Here is a 21,330-nt window from a genome sequence, read left to right as displayed (position 1 = left end):
TATGTCTCAGTGTGTTTTTAATTGGGTTGAAGTTATTTGGAGTTCTGTATGCTTTGGTTACCTGAGTATCAGATTGTTTCCTCATATTTGGGAAGTTTTCTGCTATTACTTCTGCCCTTATTCTTTTTCTATCATTTGTGTTGACTCCATTCTCATTGATGCCTATTAGTCTCACATTGTTCATCTTTGCATCGTCTTGTAGGTGTTGAATTATTTTTTCCTGCATCTTAGTTGTTTTTAAGAGATCCTTTCTTACCTTTTCACTAGCTGCACCAGCATCTTCAAGATCTGAAATTCTATCTTCACCTTTGTTCAAATGGTTTTTCAGGCTTATAATTGAGATTTTAAGGTCCTCTACATCTCTTTGCTCTGCTTCATGCGATCTATTTCTTTCCTATATTGCTCATTCAAGGAATCCATCATTTTTTTAATCTCCTCTATTTTTTATCAATGTCTTCTTTAGAAGCAGTTATTCATTCTTTAACTGCAGAGTTTTTTACAAATTGGGTTTCCTCTTTATGTTTCTATATTTGATTCTTTAGTTCAGGTGCTATGAATTTAGAGATTTCTTTTTTCATTTCAGACACTAATTCTGCTTTGAGTTCCTTTAAGCCTTTCTGCAGTTGCTTGTTTACTTCCGATGCTATTAATTCATGTATTTCAGCTAAGCTTGTGTCCACTGCATTTGTTCTGGTTGGGCATTGTGTTTCCTCCATATGTTTCTGCATTTGATTCTTAAATTCAGCTACTATAAATTCAGAGGGTTTTTTTATTCCAGAAATTAATTCTGCTCTGAGTTCCTCTATATCTTTCTGCTGTTGTTTATTTACTTCCGATGCTATTGATTCATTTATTTCAGCTGAGCTAGTGTCCTCTGCACTTGTTATGGGTGGGCTTGAGGCCTGAGATTGCATTTTGCTCCTTGTCTTTATCATTTCGTTTAACACTGACTTCTGGCTTTTGGTGTAGAGCTTCGGTGCAATTATGTTATCACTTAATGAAATTCGGGTACTGATATACCAAGTTCTAGTTCATGCAGTTGTGCCTGGCTTGGGTTTGGCTACTGTGCCCAGCTCCTTACTGTTGTTGCCCTTGGAGGTGGGCCTGCTGTACAGCTCTGGTAAGATGATCTGTTCCTGGATTAGTTGTGTGGTTTTGACCCTAGTCTCACTGCAGGGACTTTAGCTGCAGGGTTTTACCTCAAGCCTGTATGCTAGGTCTGGGCTGGGTCTGGAGAGGTATGAGGAGCAGGGGCGAGAGAATGCAGAAGCTCTCCCACACACTCACCAGTGTTGTGTTTTGGTGGGTCTGCAGGACTCCCAAGAGTGCAGCAGAAGTTCTTACTTAGATGGTGGGCTGTGCTCAGTCTGGTCAGGCAGGGGAGGTCCGGATAACATGGGTAAAGGCCTCTTACACGGTGGGCCTGGGCTTGGAGCGGCCGGCGGGCGCAGGACAGAGCAGAAGCTCTCCCCCACTATTTTTTATTTTTATTGTGCATTCTCCCCACCCAGTGGAGCGTAAATTTTTTCAAGTTACTACATATTCGGTATAATCATCATCTTAATGGTGACATAGTTCAAATTCCCAGAGTTGACAACCATATCTATCTACCGCCCCCAAAGGGAACCTGGAGAACTAGACTAGGAAAGTGATTCTGGAAAATAAGGAAAATGAAGGTGTTTACTGAAAAATTATTTATAGAAATGAAAATAAATAAATAAGCCCTTGGAAACAATGTTAATGTCCAGCAATGAGAGGATGGCTTAATAAATCATAACGCAATGCAATTATGCAGCTATTAAAATTATAATTACACAGAATATGTAGCAACATGAAAAAGCATTTATGCCTAATGGGGGAAAAATGCACAAAATAAAATTGTGTCTATATATGTCTACAATGTTGTAAAATAAACTTGCCTTAGGAAAAAAATGGCAAAAGAAGATAGAAAATGAAAACTTACGTTAGCCTGATGGGGCGCTGAGGACTTGCTTTTTTAAAATTTTTATTTGAATGCTGACATGCTATTTTAACAATAGATAAAAAGCAAGTAAAAAAAGCAAGTGTACTTGGAGGACAATGTGCTAAGCCAGCAAACCGACTTTCCTTCCTAGGGACTGGGAGGTAGAAGTCTTTCTTCTCTTTTCTGCTTGGCTTTCTGGAGCTAGATTCCTGCCTTTCAGGCTCAGTGAGGGTCTTTTCCCATAAAGCACCACAAGAAATGGAAGTCTGTTGGAGGACTTGGAGTCATGCATGGGGGCGTACATCTATTATGCTAGTGTTTTGGGAGACTGATGTAGGAGAACCGAAAGTTCAAGTCCCTCCCTGTGCCACTAAGAAAAATGTTACTGCAAAATCAAATTTTAAAAAACAGCTGGAGATGTAGCTCAGCACAAAGGCTCTGGGTTCAATCCTCAGTACTGAAAAACACACAAAATAATAACAGCAGCAGAATGCTCAGAGAGAGAAAAGTTCACTGCACTAGAACCCCAGCTCATTTCTCAGTCTGTGTGTCTTTAGTCATTTGCCTCCTTCGGTCTCTTTCCAGATGCTTTTCAAACTATGCAGCCAAAGGTAGGCCCCCAGCAAGCAGTGACCACTTCCGCTGATAATTCCCCACAGATCTAAGAGCCTTATGGGTGCCCCCTAAGCTGCCTCCACCCTCTCTCTGCCCAGGCCTAGCAAAGCCTCAAGGTCCTTCTCTGATGGCTTGGGACGTCTTTAAGGAGGATGAGGTTTGGGAGGAATAGGGACCACCAGCACAGGCCTGCTCCTGTGGGCAGCATTCCCTTATCTGGATGATGTTCCTTATTTCTGGGAACAAGCAAGCAATAGCAGCTGAGCAGACAGAGCCACTCTGCAGCGAGGAACCAGCTCTGCTCCAGGCTGCCTGCTGGCTGCTCCCCAGTACCCCTCATGCAGGTGGGTGGCACATGGGGTGCAGGACCAGGGAGGGGCTCTGGATCTACAGGGTCCTGCATGCAGCAGGGCCCTCTATCCAGCTCCAGAGGGAAGCCATGTTTGATCATTCTGTTTTGCAGCACCTGAGAAGTGGTCTTGGTCACTGGCTCTCCACTTAGTCCCCTCAATAGTGTGGCTGCTGGCACATGGCCTCAGGCAGAACAGGAAGGAGGCAACCCCTTTCTTTCCCTGACTGGGAGCAGGGCACAAGACTCTGAGCAAATGGGGAGACTCCGCTCCACTCATTCTCTTGTGGGAGTCTTCTCTCTGTTCTTCCCTTAGTGCCAACTGAAATGATCCCAGTGCCCCCTCTCCTACTGTCCTTAGCACTACCCTTGGGGCTGGGCCTAATTCCTACTCTGCCTACCAGCAAACATAGAAAGAGGGTTGTATACCCCCAAATCTCACCACCTTCCCAGTAGAAGCAACTCAGTGACTTTGGGGGGCAACTTCTCCTCACCTCTGCCCCCACGGGACAGATTGGAGCTCACACATGAAGACTCCTCACATGATGTTGCTCATGCCACGCCCTCTTTAGGTGTCATCCCCCTGGGAGTGCTACACTCCTCTGGGAGCAAAGTCCCATTTACCTTCCTAGAACGCTTTCCCCTCCACCCTGCCCTGGGCCTTCACAAAAACCCTCCAAGGGAGGCAGAGATGATCTCATGAAATAGGTTTTTCAGATGGAAAATACTGAGGTCATGCATAAAGTGCAAATTTGTGTGCAGGACTTCCAGCAGCAATTGTGAGGGGCCTGGGAAACACCAGGAGCTATATACTGGAGGGTCTTATTTGGGTCCATCACTCAGAAGGGCCCTGTGGTCCAGCAGAAGGGTGAGGCCAGAGCTGAGAGGAAACCCTAGGAGGCCTCTGGGAGTGGGCCTGCCCGTCTCCTGGATGTATGTGTCCCTATACCCCAGCTCTGGAGACCAACAGTACCAGGCAGGTGGCATCCACCTCCTCCACCACAGCCACTCAGGCCACCAGGAAGCTCCTCAAAGCCTCAGGGTGTCTCCTCCCTTCAGAGAATGCAACAGGCCTGGGGCCTGCAGAGGGTCAAAAACCCTGGGAATGGAGCCCTGGCCCACCCAGCCAGCACCTCATTAGGAGGCCCAGTGGGGGAAAGGGGTGCTTCAGGAACAATGTTGTTTATTTTTCTATTTTTAAACAAGTCTGAGGTCTCTGGGGGCACGAATGAAGTTATCAGCAAAGACATGAGTGGAATAAAGCCTCCAGCCAGCAGTCCAAGAAGGCCCTGGGGAGCAGAATCTTGAAAAACTGAGATGAAGCTTATTTATCTTGGAATCTGATTGTGGGACTGAAACCAGGGTGCCGCATAAGCATTCCCCAGGCCTGCAGCCCCTCCCCAGGCCATCCAGCTGCTGGGGACTTTTGGCACCAACACTGTTAAGATGATCCCTTTGGTGAGCGCTCTGCTTCCCACTGCCCTGGCTAGTAGACGCAGGAGGACAGCCTCTGCGGATGGCCCCTGCTTCTGCCCATTCTCCCTCCTTTAGACCAGGCTTGCCTCCCCCCTGTACCTCTCACAAGGAGAAGCAAACGTGGGGATGTATGCAGAGTGCATCAAGGGCAAGGCTGGGCCACGGGATTCTGCCCAAGCCTGCCTGCCCAATGGGATGTGGCATTCCTGTCTCCAAGGTAAGGAAGCTGAGGTTCAGAGACCAAAACCGCTTACCCAGAAGCCCATTGTTTTTCTCAGCACCAAGCCCCAATCCAGGCACTTCACGGCCAGAATAATCTGTTCTGCTCTGGGGAATGCTGAGAGAAACCATGAATCACTTCAGTAGCAATTAAGCCTTGGGTGAGAAAAGCCTCCTAGGAAGTGAGGAGTGTGGTGGGTCTCTAGGAGGGTTGGGTCTCTCCTGGTCACTGCTGCTGGCTAGAGGTCCAGCTGGTGCCTTTGCCGGGTGCTAGCGGGGTAACTATGGGCCGGACACTATCCACCCTGTTCCTAAACTTTCTCCCCCCTTGGAGGTGATGAGACTAGCCAAATTCCAGGCTTGATGCATGAGTTCAACAAGCTGTCACTTGTGAGGGAGAAGACAGGGGATGGGACAAGCTCTGTACAAAAGGCAAAATGACCTTCCGCACCTGCCCCCAGGCAAGGTGAAAGATGGGTTGAGGCAGCTGCACCTGACGAGACATCCTTTCCATCACTCCCTTGAAAACAAACCCAACACAGGCTGCAAGGGACAGACACTGCCGCCCCCAGGCTGCCTGGGTGGAGGGGCAGCTCCTGTCCATCCCGGTTTAGAGCCACAGGTCAGCTGCGCCCTGCCGTGGCTTCCAGGCAGAAAGTTCAGGCCAAGGAAGAAGGAGGAATTGGCCCCAGGCTGCTCAGCCCACATCCAAGAAAGCTAAATCTAGCACCCAGAGCTCTTCCCCCTCCTTGGCTGCCCTAACTACCAGGGTGGGAGGTGCTATCACATTCTCGAAGAAGAGAAAGAAATAGGCCCCAAGAAGAGCCTGTGATGACGCGCCCGCACCACCAGGTGTCCACGGCAAGGTCAAGGCTCAGGCCAGATCTTGACCCTCTGCTGCTGCCGGCTCAACCCAGAGCACAGACTGCTTCCTCTATCACCGAGCTTTTTCTGAAACAAACTACTTCTTAATTCTTTGGCTGAATGTCTAAATAAGGATTTTTGCCAATTCTGAACCCTGCTAACTGATGAAGTTGTCAGAAAAAGATCTAATGGTGCTTGAAAACGCAGGGAATGAGCCAGCTGCCAAATTGCCCTTCCAGCTCTGTCTCGGCATGACGGAGCTGGAACCTTCCCAAGGGGCCTGGTAGGGCAGTGGGCAGTAAGCGCTGGAGGTGGAGGCTGCTGTTTTCCATCAGCTGTGTCCCCGCCCAGCTGCTTAGCCCTATGCTCTGCCTCCCAGCTGTGAACGAGGGTGCAACACCCTCCTCTTGCCACGGAGGATTAAGTGAGATGATGTATGGGGACATTCCACACAAGGCTGCCCAGCCTAGGTTTCAGGGTCAGGACAGCTGGATGGCCTGGCCTCTGCTCAGCGGACATGGCCCTGCAGTCCTGGGTGAGCAAAGAGCTGAGGTCACCAGCTTTATTGGGGAGCAGTTGGGTCTCTGGTCAGGCCCTGGTGTATATTTGTCTCGGTAATCCAGCTGCTTCTCTCTGATGGGGAAAAGGCTGTGTGACCTCAAGCCCCAGAGGTGGGGCCTTGGGGTGGGAGCCTGGGAGACCAGGCTGGGTGCTTTGTTCTTTCTTCTTTCTCAGTGAAACATTTGTTCCACTCCAGAGTCTGGGCACTAGGGGTGGGGCCCGGCTTGGGGACTTGGGAATCAGACAATTCCCAGGCCTGTCACGGGAGCCCAAAAGGCTGGGTGCTGGGAGCTGGGAGTCTTGCTAACATGAGCTGGCTCTGAGTACAGGCCACCCAATGGACAGGACATGCTATGACCTGCTGCTGAGGCTGGGCCCATTACCAAACTCTCAGGTCACCAGCTCCTTCCTGTCCTCCTTTCTGCATCTGCCACACATGTGTATATATGTGTCACCTGCCTGGTGATTCCATCTTCCCCAGAGGATAGAGGAGAGCAAACAGAAGTGTACTTTTGCAACTACGTGGCCTTGGGTTGGGCTCAGAGCCTTAGTTTCCTCATCTGTAGGATGGGGAGATATACCTATGCCTCAGAAGTACTACCAGATTCAAATGGGGTGGAGAGTGAACACAACTTGAAACTATGAAGTATGTGACATGGGGCAGGGGCCATTTGGGGCTGGAAAGTGGAATTGCTATATCTATCCAATCTGCTGCTTTTTTTAGCAAGCCCAGGCAACTACAGGGTGAGGGAGGGACGCCGGGTAGTGGCCTAAATACAGGATTATCACTGGCGCAGCTGTCGCTGCCTGGGCTCTGGGTGATCAAAGCCTGCCCTGCCGGCTGCCTGCCTCCGGCTCTATTCTCTGCCTGCTGGCTCAGCTTAGTGTGCCCAGCACTGCCTGGGTTCCGGGGAGCTAAGCAAGCAGGACAGCTCCTCATCTTGGGTCTGAACCTCAGACAGAGTTCTGTCTTCTTCAGGATGTGAAAGGAGATCAGAAGACAGAGCCAGGACGAGGGAGGAAGGCCTGGGTTCAAACCTTGCCTCAGCCTATGAGTGACCCTGGTAACCTAGAGGTCTCACTCTGTCTGTGGGCTTTGGTTTCTTCCTTTGTGAGGCCTGTCTGCCTTTAAGAGGGGCAATGAGGGGGTGTCCGTGACAAAGCTGTGACCAAGTTAATCCCCAAACACAGTAAGAAGACTCCCGGCATACAAGCACTGGCTCTCTCCCATCCCTACCTCCTCCCAGGCAGCCAGGAGAATTCAGATTATCCAATATGCCATTTCCCATATCCTGGGACCTGAGAGCCTCTGAACCCCTTACAACCTGTAGCTCTTCAAGATGAAGTAAAACTGATAATTATGACAGCAGTTTTCCTTGGCCAAGCACCTAGTCCACCTCAGGAATGGGGACCCACCTAAGCCAGATATTCTGGAGGAGTATATGGACAGGTACTAAGTGCCTGGTACAGGTCCTGGCCCAGCCCCAGGACAGCACAAGGAGGTCCTCGTGGCCCTCTGAGAAGGGTGTTGCACCAAGCAGTTCCTGGCCCCCAGGAAGCCTCTCAGACTCCTCAGAAGTAAGAAGGGGATTCTGACCAAGCACGTTCATGGTGTCTTCTGCTAGGTCTCTAGGAGGGAACAGCCCCCCTGGAGAACCTGGTTGAGAATCTGGGTATTTTCTTTCTGATGAAAGCAAAGAGAAGAGGAGTGACAGTTTCTAGGGACCTCTTTGGGTGTCTGCTTTGGGGAGCAGGAAGAGGATTTTATGGGAGCAGGGCTCTGAGGACACCAACCAAGTAAAATATTTGGGGACTGAGAGTAGGGAACAGAAAAGAAAAATCTGGGGGCAGCTAACTTGTGTGTGTGGAAGATTCTAAGCGAGTGACAGTGGGGGAGGGGAGGTCTTACTCTATGCCGGGAACAATGAACTCTTGCACCTAACTCACTCCCCCAACAGCCATTAACATGAAAATAAAGGGACTAACCAGGGCTTGGTGGCCCACACCTGGAATCCCAGCACGCAAGTTAGTAGTTAGTATCCCAAGGTTGAGGCAGGAGGATCACTGCAAGTTCAAGACCAGCCTAGCTACAAAGTGAGCTCAAGGCCAGCCTGAACTGCATAGCAAAACCTTGTCTCAAAAAGACAATAAATAAATAAATAATAATTTCTTGGAGAGAAATCCACAGAAACAGAGAACATTAGAGGAGACATCCACAGTAGCACAGTGACGTATGCAGGAAGCCGAGGGACATATGGTAAATGAGCAGCAGAGATGAGAAAGCAAGACCCTGAGTCAAGATGGGAAAGGGCGACATCACCCTGATCTAGATCCAGGAATCCCACAGACTGGAACTGGGAGCCCCGGAGGTGCTGGAAACAGATGGTGGCACAAGGAAGGCTGCCCCGAGGGATCTGGTGCAGCTGGGGAGGAGAGCGTACCACTCTGAGCTGGGGGCACTGCCTGCCCACCTGCCCATGCGGGGCTTCCTAGGGGAGAACACAAGAGTGCCTTTCTTCATGAGGGGATATCAGACCTCAAAAAGCCGGGGATTGAATAAGTAACTGATGCTGCACTCTGACAATCCCCTCCGGCCCTTTTTCTGCACTTGGCTCCAAGACTCTGGCAATCAGAACGAGATTCCCAGGGTTTCCAGGAAATCCTCAAGAAATGGCCCCTTGGCTCACCATCCAGTGAAACTGCAGCTGACAAACCCATGTGAGATTCAGACTCAGCTCTGAAACTGCTTTCTGGGCTCCACACCTCACCCTTCATTATGAGCGAAGGCTCACCAAGGAAGGCCCCTTACATGAAAGGCAAGAATCCCAACAAGCAAGTGGAAAAAGCATCTTGAAGAAAAGATCAGAAGGGCTCTGGAATGAAGGAAGAAGGGAGGATACCATTGCAAAAGGGAAAAGTAACCACAGAATATCTCTTAGGTTAGTTCCAAAGAGAGTATGCAGGCATAATAAGGCAGACACTTGCTGTGATTTGCATATATTTGTCCTCCCTAACACATGTGATGTAATCCCTAAGTTTTATGTTAATGATATTAAGAGGGTGGAAATGTCATCCTACTGTGGTGCTTTGAAGGAGGACCTTTGGGATGTGGTTAGATCAAATGAAATTATTAAGGTAGACCCCTGACTGAATTTGGGTGGGGGGAAGGGAGAGAGAGAGAAAGAGAGAGAGAGAGAGAGAGAGAGAGAGAGAGAGAGAGAGAGCTGACACAGAAATACAATATGTACCTTCCACCAGCTTCCAAAACCGAGTGAAATAAATATCTTTTCTCTATAAAGTAGCTTGTCTCAGGTGTTTTGTTATAGTGCCAAAAAGCACCAAACATTGTTCTACTCAAAATGATCCTATTGGATCAACTGAGAGTTGAAAAGCCTGCCTTAGATAAAGGAAAGTGGAGCAAAATGTGTAAGGCAATTTAATCCTCAGCATTCATAGTCTTAATTTTCAAATGTTTTAAAAATTAAAATTAAAAACACACTCTCATCTGTCCATTTCCTACTTTGGCAATTTCTTCAGAAGCTAAAATATCAGGGGTTTTTGTTGCATTTCAGCTTTGGATATGGGTTCCTTGCAAACTATTCTAAGAAGATAAGTCCTGACCCACAGGGAGGGTTCAGAAAGGCCCAGGAAAACTAGGGATAGACAAAAACCTAGATGAGCTGAGGCCTCAGGAACCTATGCATTTCCTAAAAGCTCACACATGCGTTTCCTAAATCCTGTGGGCTTGGACAGAGTTGATGTTGGGTCCAGGCCACACACAGCCATTCTGCCCAAGGAATGTGGAAGGGGAGGTGGGAAGAGGCCAGAGGAGGAGGTGGTCTGGTCAGCTGAGGCCTCCCTACCAGGGCTCAGAGCTCGAGGTCTGTCCTCAGGCCTTCTTCCCACAGTCTGAGTGGATACAAAGTCACTCTGAGCCTGGAAACCAGAAACCTGAGTCACCCTACAGTGTACTCGTCATGTTTACAGAAAGTGAGAATATTTACAGGAACAGAAACATTCAGCTAATTGACTATTAATGACACAGAGTACAGGAGACAAAACGAACATAGAAACTTTAGGTGGAGAAAGGGCACTGCACGCTGGCCCAGCAGCAGTCTCTGCCCACAGGTTTTTCCCAATGCCCTATGTTGCCCAGGCCCTTCCTGCTCTTTGCTCTCTGCTGACAGGCAGACCCCTTCCCAATATTAATAGCCCCACTTTTTCCATGAAGGAACCCAAGCTAAGAAAACAGAACTTTCTTCCCAGTCCACTCAAGCCCCTGAGCCAAGTTATATGAGTGCCCAGAGCTCCCTGGGGCCCTGTTCTTCAAGACTATTCCTAAGAAGGCCTCTGGACAGTGTGAGTCATGCTGCTCCTGTCCCTGGCACAAAGGACATAGGCTCACCCTGGCCCCACCTTCTCAAAGCCTCTCCTCCCCTTGGGAAGAAAAGCTTCTACTTAATCCTTCAATGGAAAGATGCAAGAGACCTCAGTTCTAGGTGTAAGCCCTCCCAGCTTATCTAAGAGCCAACAATGGGTCAATGGCAAAGTCGTCAACAACAGGGGACAAAGAGGGGAAAATGACAAAAAGGGCTATGCTGGAAAAAAACCATTCTTGCTTCTGGGATGAGCTGCACCTTAATGAAATAGTGGTGAATGTCTTAATTTGGCAGTATTGAAAGTTAGTATCTCTAATCCCTCCTCAAAATAATTTTTTAAAGAAAAAGTCTAGAGCACACTATGGTAGATGTAGAAACAAGCCTCGGGGCCAGAACCATACATTGGAGGCGGGGGTGGGGGATGGGGGTGAAGGCACAAGGCCTCTAGTCCAACCTCCCTCTGGTAAGTATGTGCCAGACACCTCGACCAAGGGCCTGGTGGCCCTGCTTGTCCCCTCCAGAGACAGGGAACTCATTTCCTCTGTGCACGGCTTTGGTGATTAGAAAGTATTTTCTCCAATAGCTGAGGAATAGGACCTGGCAGATGCCTGGGACCACCTAGACTGAGGCCTTTTCCCTTCCAACAATGGAGGGAAAATGAACTGCACGGCTTGTTCAGGCCTTGGGCTGGGGTCTAATTGCTTCTTTGCTTCCTCAGCCCAAGCATTCGCTTGTGGAGTGACTCTGCCAAGATCTCGAAGGTAGCGAGGGAGTTCAAAGCTGTCCTTTACTGCTGTGTGGCAGTGGCTCAGGGTTAGGGTTAGGGTTAGGGATGGTTCTGGCCAGTTGGAAAGCAAGAGATAAACCACAGCTGGGATCTATACAAAGAAGGTGAGGTGATCCCACTAAACATGCATATATCTGCACAAAATGAAAACTAAAAGGAAATAGGCCAAAATGGTGTGGCCATCATCCTTGGAAGCAAGTTAATGGATAGTTTTTAACCTTGTGTCTGCTTTTCTGTCTTTTTCAGTTTTTCTACAACAAATCAGCTTTTATTTATACAACAAAATAAGATAATGAACCTTCAAGAAGGTTGAAAAAGTAAAATTACAGCCGCACAGCCCCCAAGCCCACTTCCAGGAGACTCAAGTTGTTGCTGGTGGAGGCGCTAGTGCTCTGGAAATGCCAAGATCAGAGCCCCACCCTGGGGGCCCAATCTTGCCCAGCTTGTCACCTGGAACTCTGCAGAGAAACTTGCACCCACCTTTCTTCTTGAGCCTTGCTGCCTCCTCCAAAAGGCCCCTGCCCCTAAGACAGGAAGGAAGGAAAGGTGGGGGTAGAGGAGGTGGCGACCCCTGCCAGGCTCCTTCTCAGCACAAGTGGACTCCACAAGACATGCCATGAGACAGGCAGGCCCTCCTGACCCTACTCCAGGGCTTGCTCCTCTGTGGTTCAGGACAGCTCCAGGGCCTTCCAGGGCCACAAGTCACACTGCCCTCTGTGCCAGACCCCAAGGCAGGTCTTCACTTTTGGGACCCCAAGCACATACATGGTGAGAGCTCAGCCAAGGCTTGAGAAGTGGAGGCCTCAGGGAGTGGGAGTCCTGTGTAGAGGCCTCTCTGCGGGAGTAGGGATGACTTGGCCCTGCCATCCCTTGGCCACGGGCTAGTCTTCCTTTCGACCTCAGATTTCCATGGATAAAGCCAGGGAAGGGACACTTGACAGTGACTAGATAGTGGGTGACCTCAAGTTGCTTTCCACCTTAACACTCAAGAGAGTCCGGCATGGGCTAGAACCCTCCTAGCCCACCAGCAGAAGACCCACTGCCACCACCTTTGCCTGGAGTGCCCTAGGGGGTGGGTGAGTACTAGTGCAGAATTAGGAAAGACAGGCTGTGGCACAGATATGTTCTATTATTTCACATCTTGCGCATTCTGCCTTTGGCTCCAGGACCCCAGCAGCACCCCTGCATTCTCATTCTTTGGCCTTCTCCATTCCCACAGCTGCTGAAAGCCCCAGCTTCCTGTCCTTCAAGGTTCTGTCTGTCTCTGCCCCAGAGCGCAGCGGGACTGAGGAGGGGCTGTGTAGTCTGGCTGAGCGACTGCATGCCCTCCCCAACGTTGGAGTCTCTCCTATAGCAGCCCCTGACAGTGGGGTGGGCCATTGCTCTGGCCCAGCTTGTTCCAGACAGAAAGGAAGAAGAACTCACTGCACAATGACAAACTCCAATCACTATTCCGCCAAGGTCCAGATGACGAATAGGGAAGTCTGACAGCGCCATGATTTGTTAAGCTGACATCGCCTCTCCCGGTGTTGTACAAATTTTAATTAAAATCTCAGGAGTGATTTGAGAATTCTTTCATTGTGCACCTCCGGGCTCCGCCAGACTTCTCATAACAGAGCCAAGGGCCCCTCCAGTCCCTGAAGTATTGGAAGGTGGGGAGGAGGTTCTCCCACAGGTTCAGCGGGCTCTGGTTCTCCCTGCCAGCCCGCCACCTCAACAGTTCCACTGGACAGGAAACAGGCCCTGGGAAGGGGACAAGAACATACTACAACAAGGGCAGGGTGTGTGTGTGTGTGTGCATGTGTGTTTCTGTGTGCACATGTGTGCATGTGTGCATGTGCATGTGTGTGTGTTCCTCCTATATGATGTAGTTAAAGGAGGGAGAAGGTCTGAAAATTTGAGTCACCCCCTTATTTGACGGGAATCTCTGACTCAGAGTTGGCTAAGTGGAAAGAGAGACAAGGAGAAGGTATCAACAGCGAAGTACCAACATCCTCTCTTCCACCCACGCATGGAAATGGAAGAAGGCAGGTTGTGAGCACCACCCTGCCATTAAGCCTTGTTCTTCCTGCTGGCTTCTCAAGGAAGAACTTGAGAAAATCCTTAGTCCTTCCAGAAAAGCCCTCACACACTGAGGTTGCTAAGGAGAAGGGTCAAGAGCAGGTCAAGGGGTGAAGCTCTGTGAGGGACCTTGGCAGGAGTGCAGGCTGACAGGCAGGACCAAGGACAGCCCAGCTGGGGCCACCACCTTCCAGCTGTGAGCCCTGGGGCAAGGCTCAGCCCTCTGCCGCCTTCAGCTATCATCCTGCCTCAGGCCTAATGGGGACAGGGCAGGTGGGTGTAAGAAACCAAGTTCTGCTGGACTCTGCCAGGGAGTTGTAGCCCCTCTGAGTGAGGCTGCAGGGTGACCAAGCACCAGCACAGAGGGCCTGCCTCACCCACCGATTCAGCCCTTGAATCAAAGTTCCTGTGATGCCACCCTCCCCTCCCTTTGCCTGGACTTACCCTCAGGGCTGGCAGGGAGCTGACCTGGTCCATGGTCAATGTGGCCTCCTTATAGTACTTGCCTGCAGGGCAGAGCTTCAAGAAAGTGTCGTGAATGCTAAGGAGAGATGTACAGAAGGTAGGATGGCCACATGGGTCGCTGCAAACTCCCCTGTGTGTCACTTTGGGTTGAGGGAACCAAGAGGATGGATCAACATAGAAAAGGTAGAAATACATCTTTCTATCCTCCTAGAGACATCCCTGAGCTCACTGAGTGCCCAGTACATTCTGGGGAGGGCAAAGGTCAGCCAGGCATGAGGAAGAGTGAGTGACTGTGCCCTGTCACCCGAACACTCCTCAGCATTATTTCTGTCGTGTTTCAACCCAGCCCTAGGTACAGATAGAGATGCCAGGGTCCCCCTTATCTGCCTATCTACTCAGACCTGTTCTTGGCACTGGTGGCCCTCAGCTGGTGGCTGGCAAACCACACAGCTGTGCTAGCCCCAGGCAGCAAGCAGTTCCAGCTAGCTATAGCACTGAAGGATCTTCCAATGGTCCCCAGCACCTGTCTGTCTGTCCATACGGCCACCTTGCCAGCCCAGGGTACTGTGTAAGTGACAGACAGGGGATGAAATGGCTCTATGACCCTCCTAAGAGGAAAAAGGGCAGAAGAGAGCTCTGCCCACGCCAAGAGAGGAGGACCCTTCATCATCTGACCTTCTCACTCACTCCACCCTGGACCCAGTGCTCTGCCCACCAGGAGGCTGTTGGCTCTGTATGACCAGCAACCAAGACAACCAAGGGAGAGGAAGCAGAAGTGACCTGGGACCAGGAGGCCTGGCACCTGATCCTGTGCTGCCCTGGAAGGGTAGTGTGACCTCAGCAACCTGGCACTTCTAGGTAGCTAAGGGCAATCAGGCCTTCTCTTGAAGGGCCATGGTGAGTTCCAGGCAAGCAAGAAGGGCCGTGTGTGTGTGTGTGTGTGTGTGTGTGTGTGTGTGTGTGTGTGTGTGTGTGTTAGTGGGGTAACCACAAGGTGGTTAAAATCCCGTTCTCTCAGACAGAGCTAAGTTCAAGTGCTGACTCCGCCACTTAATAGCGCTGAGACCTTGACCAGAGTTCTGGACCCACCTGAGTCTCTGTTCATCTTTTCAGTGAGGCAATAAATGTCCCCCTCCCTCCTATACTCCAGGTGCCTGCGCCCCTGGCTGCGAGGACCCAAAGCTCCACTGTGACCATGGAAACCCTGTGACCCAGGACTGCCATCTGCCTCCTTTCATGGTGTCTCTTTTGTCCTCTACTCCAATCTCACTTCTCTCCCATCAAATCTCTAACTTCAGCTGAGTGCTAGGGGGCAAGTTATCTGATAAAATTAATTCTCACTCAAGAGTGAGTGACTAACAGTCCCCTCACCAAGTGCCTAGGGTATGTAGTTTTATAAATTCGAGCCCACTTTGGTGAGTGACATTTAGGAACATGTGACAGAAAAAGACCTTGGTGGATAAATTTATGGCTAAAGACTCAAAGGTAGAAAGGAGACACCCCAATAGCAGAAGACCTCAGAGCCACCTGCTACCCTCCCACCACTCTTCACAGCTTGCTGACACCTAAAGGATCTTCCTTGGATCCCAGCCACAGAAGAGTGGGAGGAAGCAAGCTCTGATTCTGCTACCTGCCAGGCTGCGCAGAACCCTGCTCTGAGTCCTGGAGGCTTATATCTGCGGGCTGGGTCTGACTCCATGGTGTCTGGCTTTGTCTCTGTCCCTGCCATGGAAGTTGAGCCCTCACGCAGGTGCCCCAGGCCCAGATGTGGGGAAGGCTGGTGACTTGATGCTCCCTTTGCCTCTGGTGAGGTCCTTTGTCCCAACATCTCTTCAGAGACCCCTTCAGAATCTCTAGCTTGCTAGGATGCTGACACTTCTGGGGAGCAGACCTACTTGGGTCCAGCCTTCCCACTGGCTGCAACCACAGTGCTGAGAGTTCCCACCCTGGCAGTCTGATGTGGAGGCAGAACTCTTCAAGTGGCTGCAGGTTGACTTAGAGAGTGGCTGGCAAATGGGACGTGTGGTAGAGCATGGACATTCTGGGGCAGCACCATGACCCTGCGGGCCCCGGCCTGGTAAGGAACTCCAGACTGTCAGAAGAGGCTCAGGGTGAGTCAGGAAAGGTCCCAAAAAAATGGGATGTGGAATGGCTTAGCAGAAGCCTTCTCCTGGGATGCACTGGGGCAGGAGTGCCCAGGCCAGTTAGTAGAAGGGCAGGAAAGCCACCCTCCCTGCAGGGTGCAGAGGCCTCCGGGGTGCAGGAGCAGCAAGAGTGGTTGGCCACCGCCAAGGGAACACCCGCCACTGCCGCTGTTAGAAGTGCCGAGGTGGACGCATCATAAAAAACAGGCCAACTTTCAGTAAGTTTTAGTAATTTTAAAAATTCCTTCTGGCAATAGTGTACCCTTGAGGTCTGTATCCAGGGCCACTGTTCCCACAGTCCCTGCCACAGATATCACTAAGGGTGCCTGCTGTGTGCCACTCGGAGAGGGTTTTCCGTTTTCACCTCAGTCTTACAAAGCTGGGGCCATTGTGTTTTTTACACACGAGGCAGTTGAAGGACAAGAACGTAAATAACTTGTGCAAGGCCACACGGCAGCAACGTCAAAGGCAAGGCTGACGGCATCTCTGCTCTTGCTCCACAAGCCCAGAGAAGGGGCACGGGAGGGCATCCGAAGGAATGGGAAGGGACACGCTGCTGTCAGGCCACTCTTCTCGTTGCCACACGCATGTGCCAGCTACATCCCAGCACATCACCCCCCAAGGGCTCCAAACAAGCCCAGGTGGGAGAAGTGTAGGGTTGATCCTCTCTACAGATGGGCAGACTGAGGCTCAGAGCTCACAGACAGGGCAGGCATGCTGAAGGACACACAACTGGCAAACAACAGCGGACGGCTGAGCTCTAAAACAAGTTCCTTTGGCTGTGCTGTGCAGCCCTAAAGGGCCAGTGCTTCCTCCAGACAGATCTCGCGCCCCTAGGAGCCTCCTGGAGTGGGACGCTGCCTGGACTCCATGCCTCCTCCCCACCTCGCAGGCCGGCTGCCCAGAGATGAATCGCGCTGCCTCTCAGCCGCCACAAAATGTTCTCCTCCCCAAATATGGAGCAGCACTGTAAATGGAACTGAGTTAATCACTAATGGACTCACAAGTCAAGCCTCACACACTCAGCCTGCCAGCAGTCAGGCAGGCGCAGGCCTGGCCCCTTCTACACTGGAGACAGGCTGGGACTGTCTGCGGTTCTGAGGCCGGCTCAGCCACTACCCTCCCCTCGACCTTGGCCCTGCCCTGCCCCCTCTCTGGCCTGATTGCCCTCCATAAGAAGTGAGTCTCAGTGACCCTCACGCATACACCAGCTCCCTCCATTTGGAAATCCTTGGCTCTAGGTTTCTGCACCTTTCTCCAGCATCCTGTCCATACCCTTGCTTCTGAGACCCTGTAGTTTAGTGGTTCTCAAATGGGTTCCCCATTTGGAATCATGTAGGAACTTTGTAAATCATGTAGGATCTCTGTCCCCTGCCCTCAGCCCAAGGGCAGGGCAGGGCCCAGGTGCCTACAGTTTCTACCAACTTCCCAGGGTTTCTGTTGTACCTGCCAGGACAGCCCCAGCCATGTGTCACACGTGGTCTACTCCTAGATCTGGTGACCAGGCTTTATGTTCTTATTCAAGTTACAGATAAGAAGGTGGGAAAGTGCTAGACAGAGACACTGTCCCTGCAGTGGTTACCTCTGCCTGTTGGTCTCTAGGACATTTTTTTTTTTAATTCAATGGGTTATACCCATTCAATCCTATTGTCATCTAAGCCACATCTCTGTCACCCATTGGGAAACTATGTTATCAAACATCACAAAGGAAATGCAGGGCTTGTTCTGGTCTAATCTGGCCCTGGCAATCCAGGTTGGCTGTTTCCCCACTGGAGAACCAAGTCCCTGACCACCCAAGTTCAAGCTGCTCCCTGCAGTTTAAAGACAACACACTCACACAAGCCCTGATGTATCAGATGCCAACGTGGCCTCCTCAAAACTAGCCTCTTTTCGGTGTGTGTGCCTCCACGTATCTTCCAGAGATATTCCCCTTCTGTGAGTGTCTATATGAATACCTTCCATTTCCCCAAATTAGCAGCACCCTGTATATATCAGCCTAGTTTACCAAAGCAGTACAGTTAAATAGGTTAAAAACACAAGTACCAGGCTGGGGAGATAGCCCTGCAGCCCAAGCACCTGCCTGGCACGTGCAAGGACCCAAGGTCAATCCCTTGTACCACATGCTGTGCTGTTCCCAAAATCAGGCGCGGTAGCACATGCCTGTAATTCCAACACTGGAGAAGCTGAGACAAGAAGATCACTATGAGTCTGAACTATATAGCAAGACTCTGCATCAAGTAAATAAATAAAAATGTTTAAAAACCCACAAGTACCATAAATCTTACAATTAACATTATGAACACTCAAAACCTCACACCACCTCTCAACTCCTGCACTCCAAAGACAGCACTGTACAAACCACCTTGCTGTATCTCTTGGGGTTTTACTTAATATTTCTATAGCATTTCTAACTCTTATGCAGATGCTGCCATTTGTCAATATTTTTATTATAGATATTATCTTTTGATATTTTTCTATACAAAGAGGATTTATTTTTACCATGTTTCTTCTTTTTCCAATCCTCCCAATATATAAAGCAATTTGTCTGAATTGGTATTTAGTTGATATTGTGATATTATATATGCATTATTCAAATGTGGCCCATAGCTGAGTTCCCCAGTGCAACATGATTCTACTTTCTTTCTTAAAAGGCTTTCTGGTTTTCCTAGAGTTGATAATACATTTCTTTTTCTTTTTCCCCCTTAGGCTTCAGTGTATTGTCATGACTTCATCAACAAACTTTCTGCAGAGCTATAAAGTTCTTCTCAACATGGTGATGATATCCAGAGCTGCAGGTTCATTCACTTTGTTTTTCTTGAAGGCGTCACTCCCAGCACCCTTAATCCTAATCTGGAAAACTGTTTTCCAGGCCTGCTGACCTCTATTATCCTTGTAATTTATTTTGCCTTCTTCTGTGTTGAAATTGTTTTTTTCGCCTGGATCCTATGTCTTTTTTCTTGTTTTATTTTATAGTTTCAACAGAGCACATCTTTCAAAAGCTTTCTCAGAGAAAGACCATAAGAGATCATGTAGCTAAACTTGCACATCAAAAAATAGTTTTATTCCACCTTTGGTTTTTATTAAATCCTTTATCAAGGACTTGATTCTAGATTGAACATTTTTCCTTAAGCTTTTGAAGGTGTTTAGCCACTGTCTTCCAACGTATGCCCAAAGCTATCTTGATTCCTGATTTACTGTGTTTTTCTCTTTGGAAGCTGTTAGGAACTTTTCTTTAACTCCGACCTTCTCTAATGTCATGATGTCACAATGTAGTGTGCAGACAGTGCCTTAATCCCTTTCCTGGCTTACCTGCTATCCCTTGGCTCTTGAATCAGGCTGACCAGGAGGCTCTGCAAACTGGTTGTGCAGCGGCCCCCTGGGTCTTGGCTGCTTCTGGTGCTCGAGTCAGCAGCAGCTCTGGAGCTAGCTCTCCCCAGAAGGTGAGCGCTGGGTGGGCTGGTGCTGCCGAGTGCCACAGAGCAGCGAGGAAATCACACCCAACTTCCACGCTCCCTGTCTTCACCTGACCCTGTGTCCCAGCACTCAGAGGCTCCTGACCTTTACTAGGTTCTTGACTCTGTCCTCCAGCCCCTGCAGGGAATTGCTTTTGAGCTTTCTGCTCAGTTACGTCTGTGTCATGTATCTATCTGCTTTGCACTTTTCAGATTTTTGTTGATCTTTCTCATCTGCTGTCATCTCTTGTGTCCTTTTTGTCTTTAGGGATTTCTTCTTTTTAGAAAAATGTCTCGCCTCTCCTTCTAGCAGAGGAAGCAGGAATAGAAGACACTGTGTTTTTTCATGTTGACTGGAAGCTCCCTGCACTTGGCTTTCTTAATTTAACCATATACCTTGGACACGGCTCCATACCAAACATCACGCTGCTCCACCTTCTGTCGATGGGAGCGTCAGCATGGGTCCTCGGTGCAGTTGGATGGCCAGGGCCAAAGGGCGTCCCCTTCTAAACCAGAACACTGAGCATCTCCAGCCTCTGCGGCCCTTGCCCATTCCACAGAGCTCTCCACATCTCCATCTGCTCCCCAGCTGGGCTCCTGGGCCTGGTGTCACACCTTGGAGGCCTCTGGTAGCACCATGGTCTTGGGAGTGTGAGTCCTGCCTGTGTTTGTCTCATCTGCCTTATTAAGGTGTCCAGTATGGCGGTCCAGAAGCATAATGGGACTTGAGCCACCCCGCCCTCTGCTCTATCTTCCTCATGCAGGGACACTGCACCCCAGCTTCTGTTCACCGCTGCAGATGGCAGGGAGCACCTTGTGGGCAGGAACTCCCCAGGGTAGGGGTAGGTCCCTCGTGCTCAGGACAGAGCTGTCAGAGGGGGTGGCCAAAAGAGCTTTAGAGAACCTGTTGGAGAGGTTTGGACTGAAGGGCCTTTCTGGGCGGTGCTGTCCTTTTCTCCAGGAAGGACCCTTATGGCTAGGAATTTCTCCAGTGGATTTATACTCATCTATAGGACAAGCAGAGGCCTATCTTGGCACAAATGTTTAAGGTAGTATTATTTGTATAAATAAAAATCTATAAACCACTTAAGTGTTCATAGAAGGGGATTGGTAATGAATTGTGATTTACCCACATGAAAGAATGATCCGTAGCCATAAAAAAAATGAGAGAGATTTCTGGGTGCTTTGCATAAAACTGGCCAGGCAAACTTAAAAAAAAATTGTACAACAGCATGAATGGGATGAACGTTATAGGACGAGTGGGTAGACTGTTGAAGGGTGTATGTGTAGGGCTCTGTGTATCGAAAATTCTTCTGGGAGCCAGGGTGACAGAGTAGCAGTAAACAGAGGCAGATCCAGGGATGATGGAGAGGACAGTTTTAATCCTATTTGAGTTTTCTAACCATGCTCATGTGTTATTTTATTTCATTTTATTTTTATTCATGCATTATTTTTTAGAAACTATCAATGGGTTTAAATGGATAGTAAGATATGGGTCATTTGGGATTTTGTCATATTTTTCTATTTTTAAAAAAGTGAGAACATTATTTCTAAGAGAAAAATCACGCAGCCCCATGACTGCCCCTGACCTCCACAGCTCCCTGTGACCCAGCTATACCTCTTTCCTCTTTGTAGCTGGAGAATCTCATGTTTGTGGGCTCCAGGCTGGGTGTAGTGTCAGCAGAGGGTTAGTCTGGGTAGAGATGAAGAGGGAAATGAGAGGGACTCGGCTCAGAGTCCTGTCTCTTCCCCAGAAATGTCTGGATGAGCTCATTTATGTGTCTAGCAGGCTTTGTTGGGCACCAGGCTCAGGTCAAGCACACCACACCTTCTCCCATACAAACCCTCAGGAGAAGGCCTCTGTGGCACCCCCACGCTGTATAACAGTTACACAGCTTTCCCTGCCTATGTAAGAACAGGGCTGGGCCTGCTCACCCCACCTCCACTGCCTCCATGCTGCCTGGCACGTACCTGGAGAGAGGCCTGGGCAGGCAG

At 49.7% G+C, this 21,330-nt stretch overlaps 1 protein-coding gene across 1 annotated transcript in view; it reads right to left on the bottom strand.

Moving 5' to 3' along the window:
• Positions 1-21,330, bottom strand: part of Cib4 (calcium and integrin binding family member 4) — a 69,521-nt gene that overhangs the window by 46,851 nt on the left and 1,340 nt on the right. Inside the window, exon 3 of the mRNA XM_004627429.1 lies at positions 13,719-13,815. Coding sequence (XP_004627486.1) covers positions 13,719-13,815 — 97 coding nt within the window. The remainder of the gene's footprint in view (positions 1-13,718; positions 13,816-21,330) is intronic.

The sequence above is a fragment of the Octodon degus genome, unplaced genomic scaffold, assembly GCF_000260255.1.
Source record: "Octodon degus isolate 3935 unplaced genomic scaffold, OctDeg1.0 scaffold00019, whole genome shotgun sequence".
Classification (NCBI taxonomy): Eukaryota; Metazoa; Chordata; class Mammalia; order Rodentia; family Octodontidae; genus Octodon; species Octodon degus.
The sequence above is the reverse complement of the archived record's forward strand: the minus strand, read 5'-3'. Positions and strand labels throughout refer to the sequence as shown.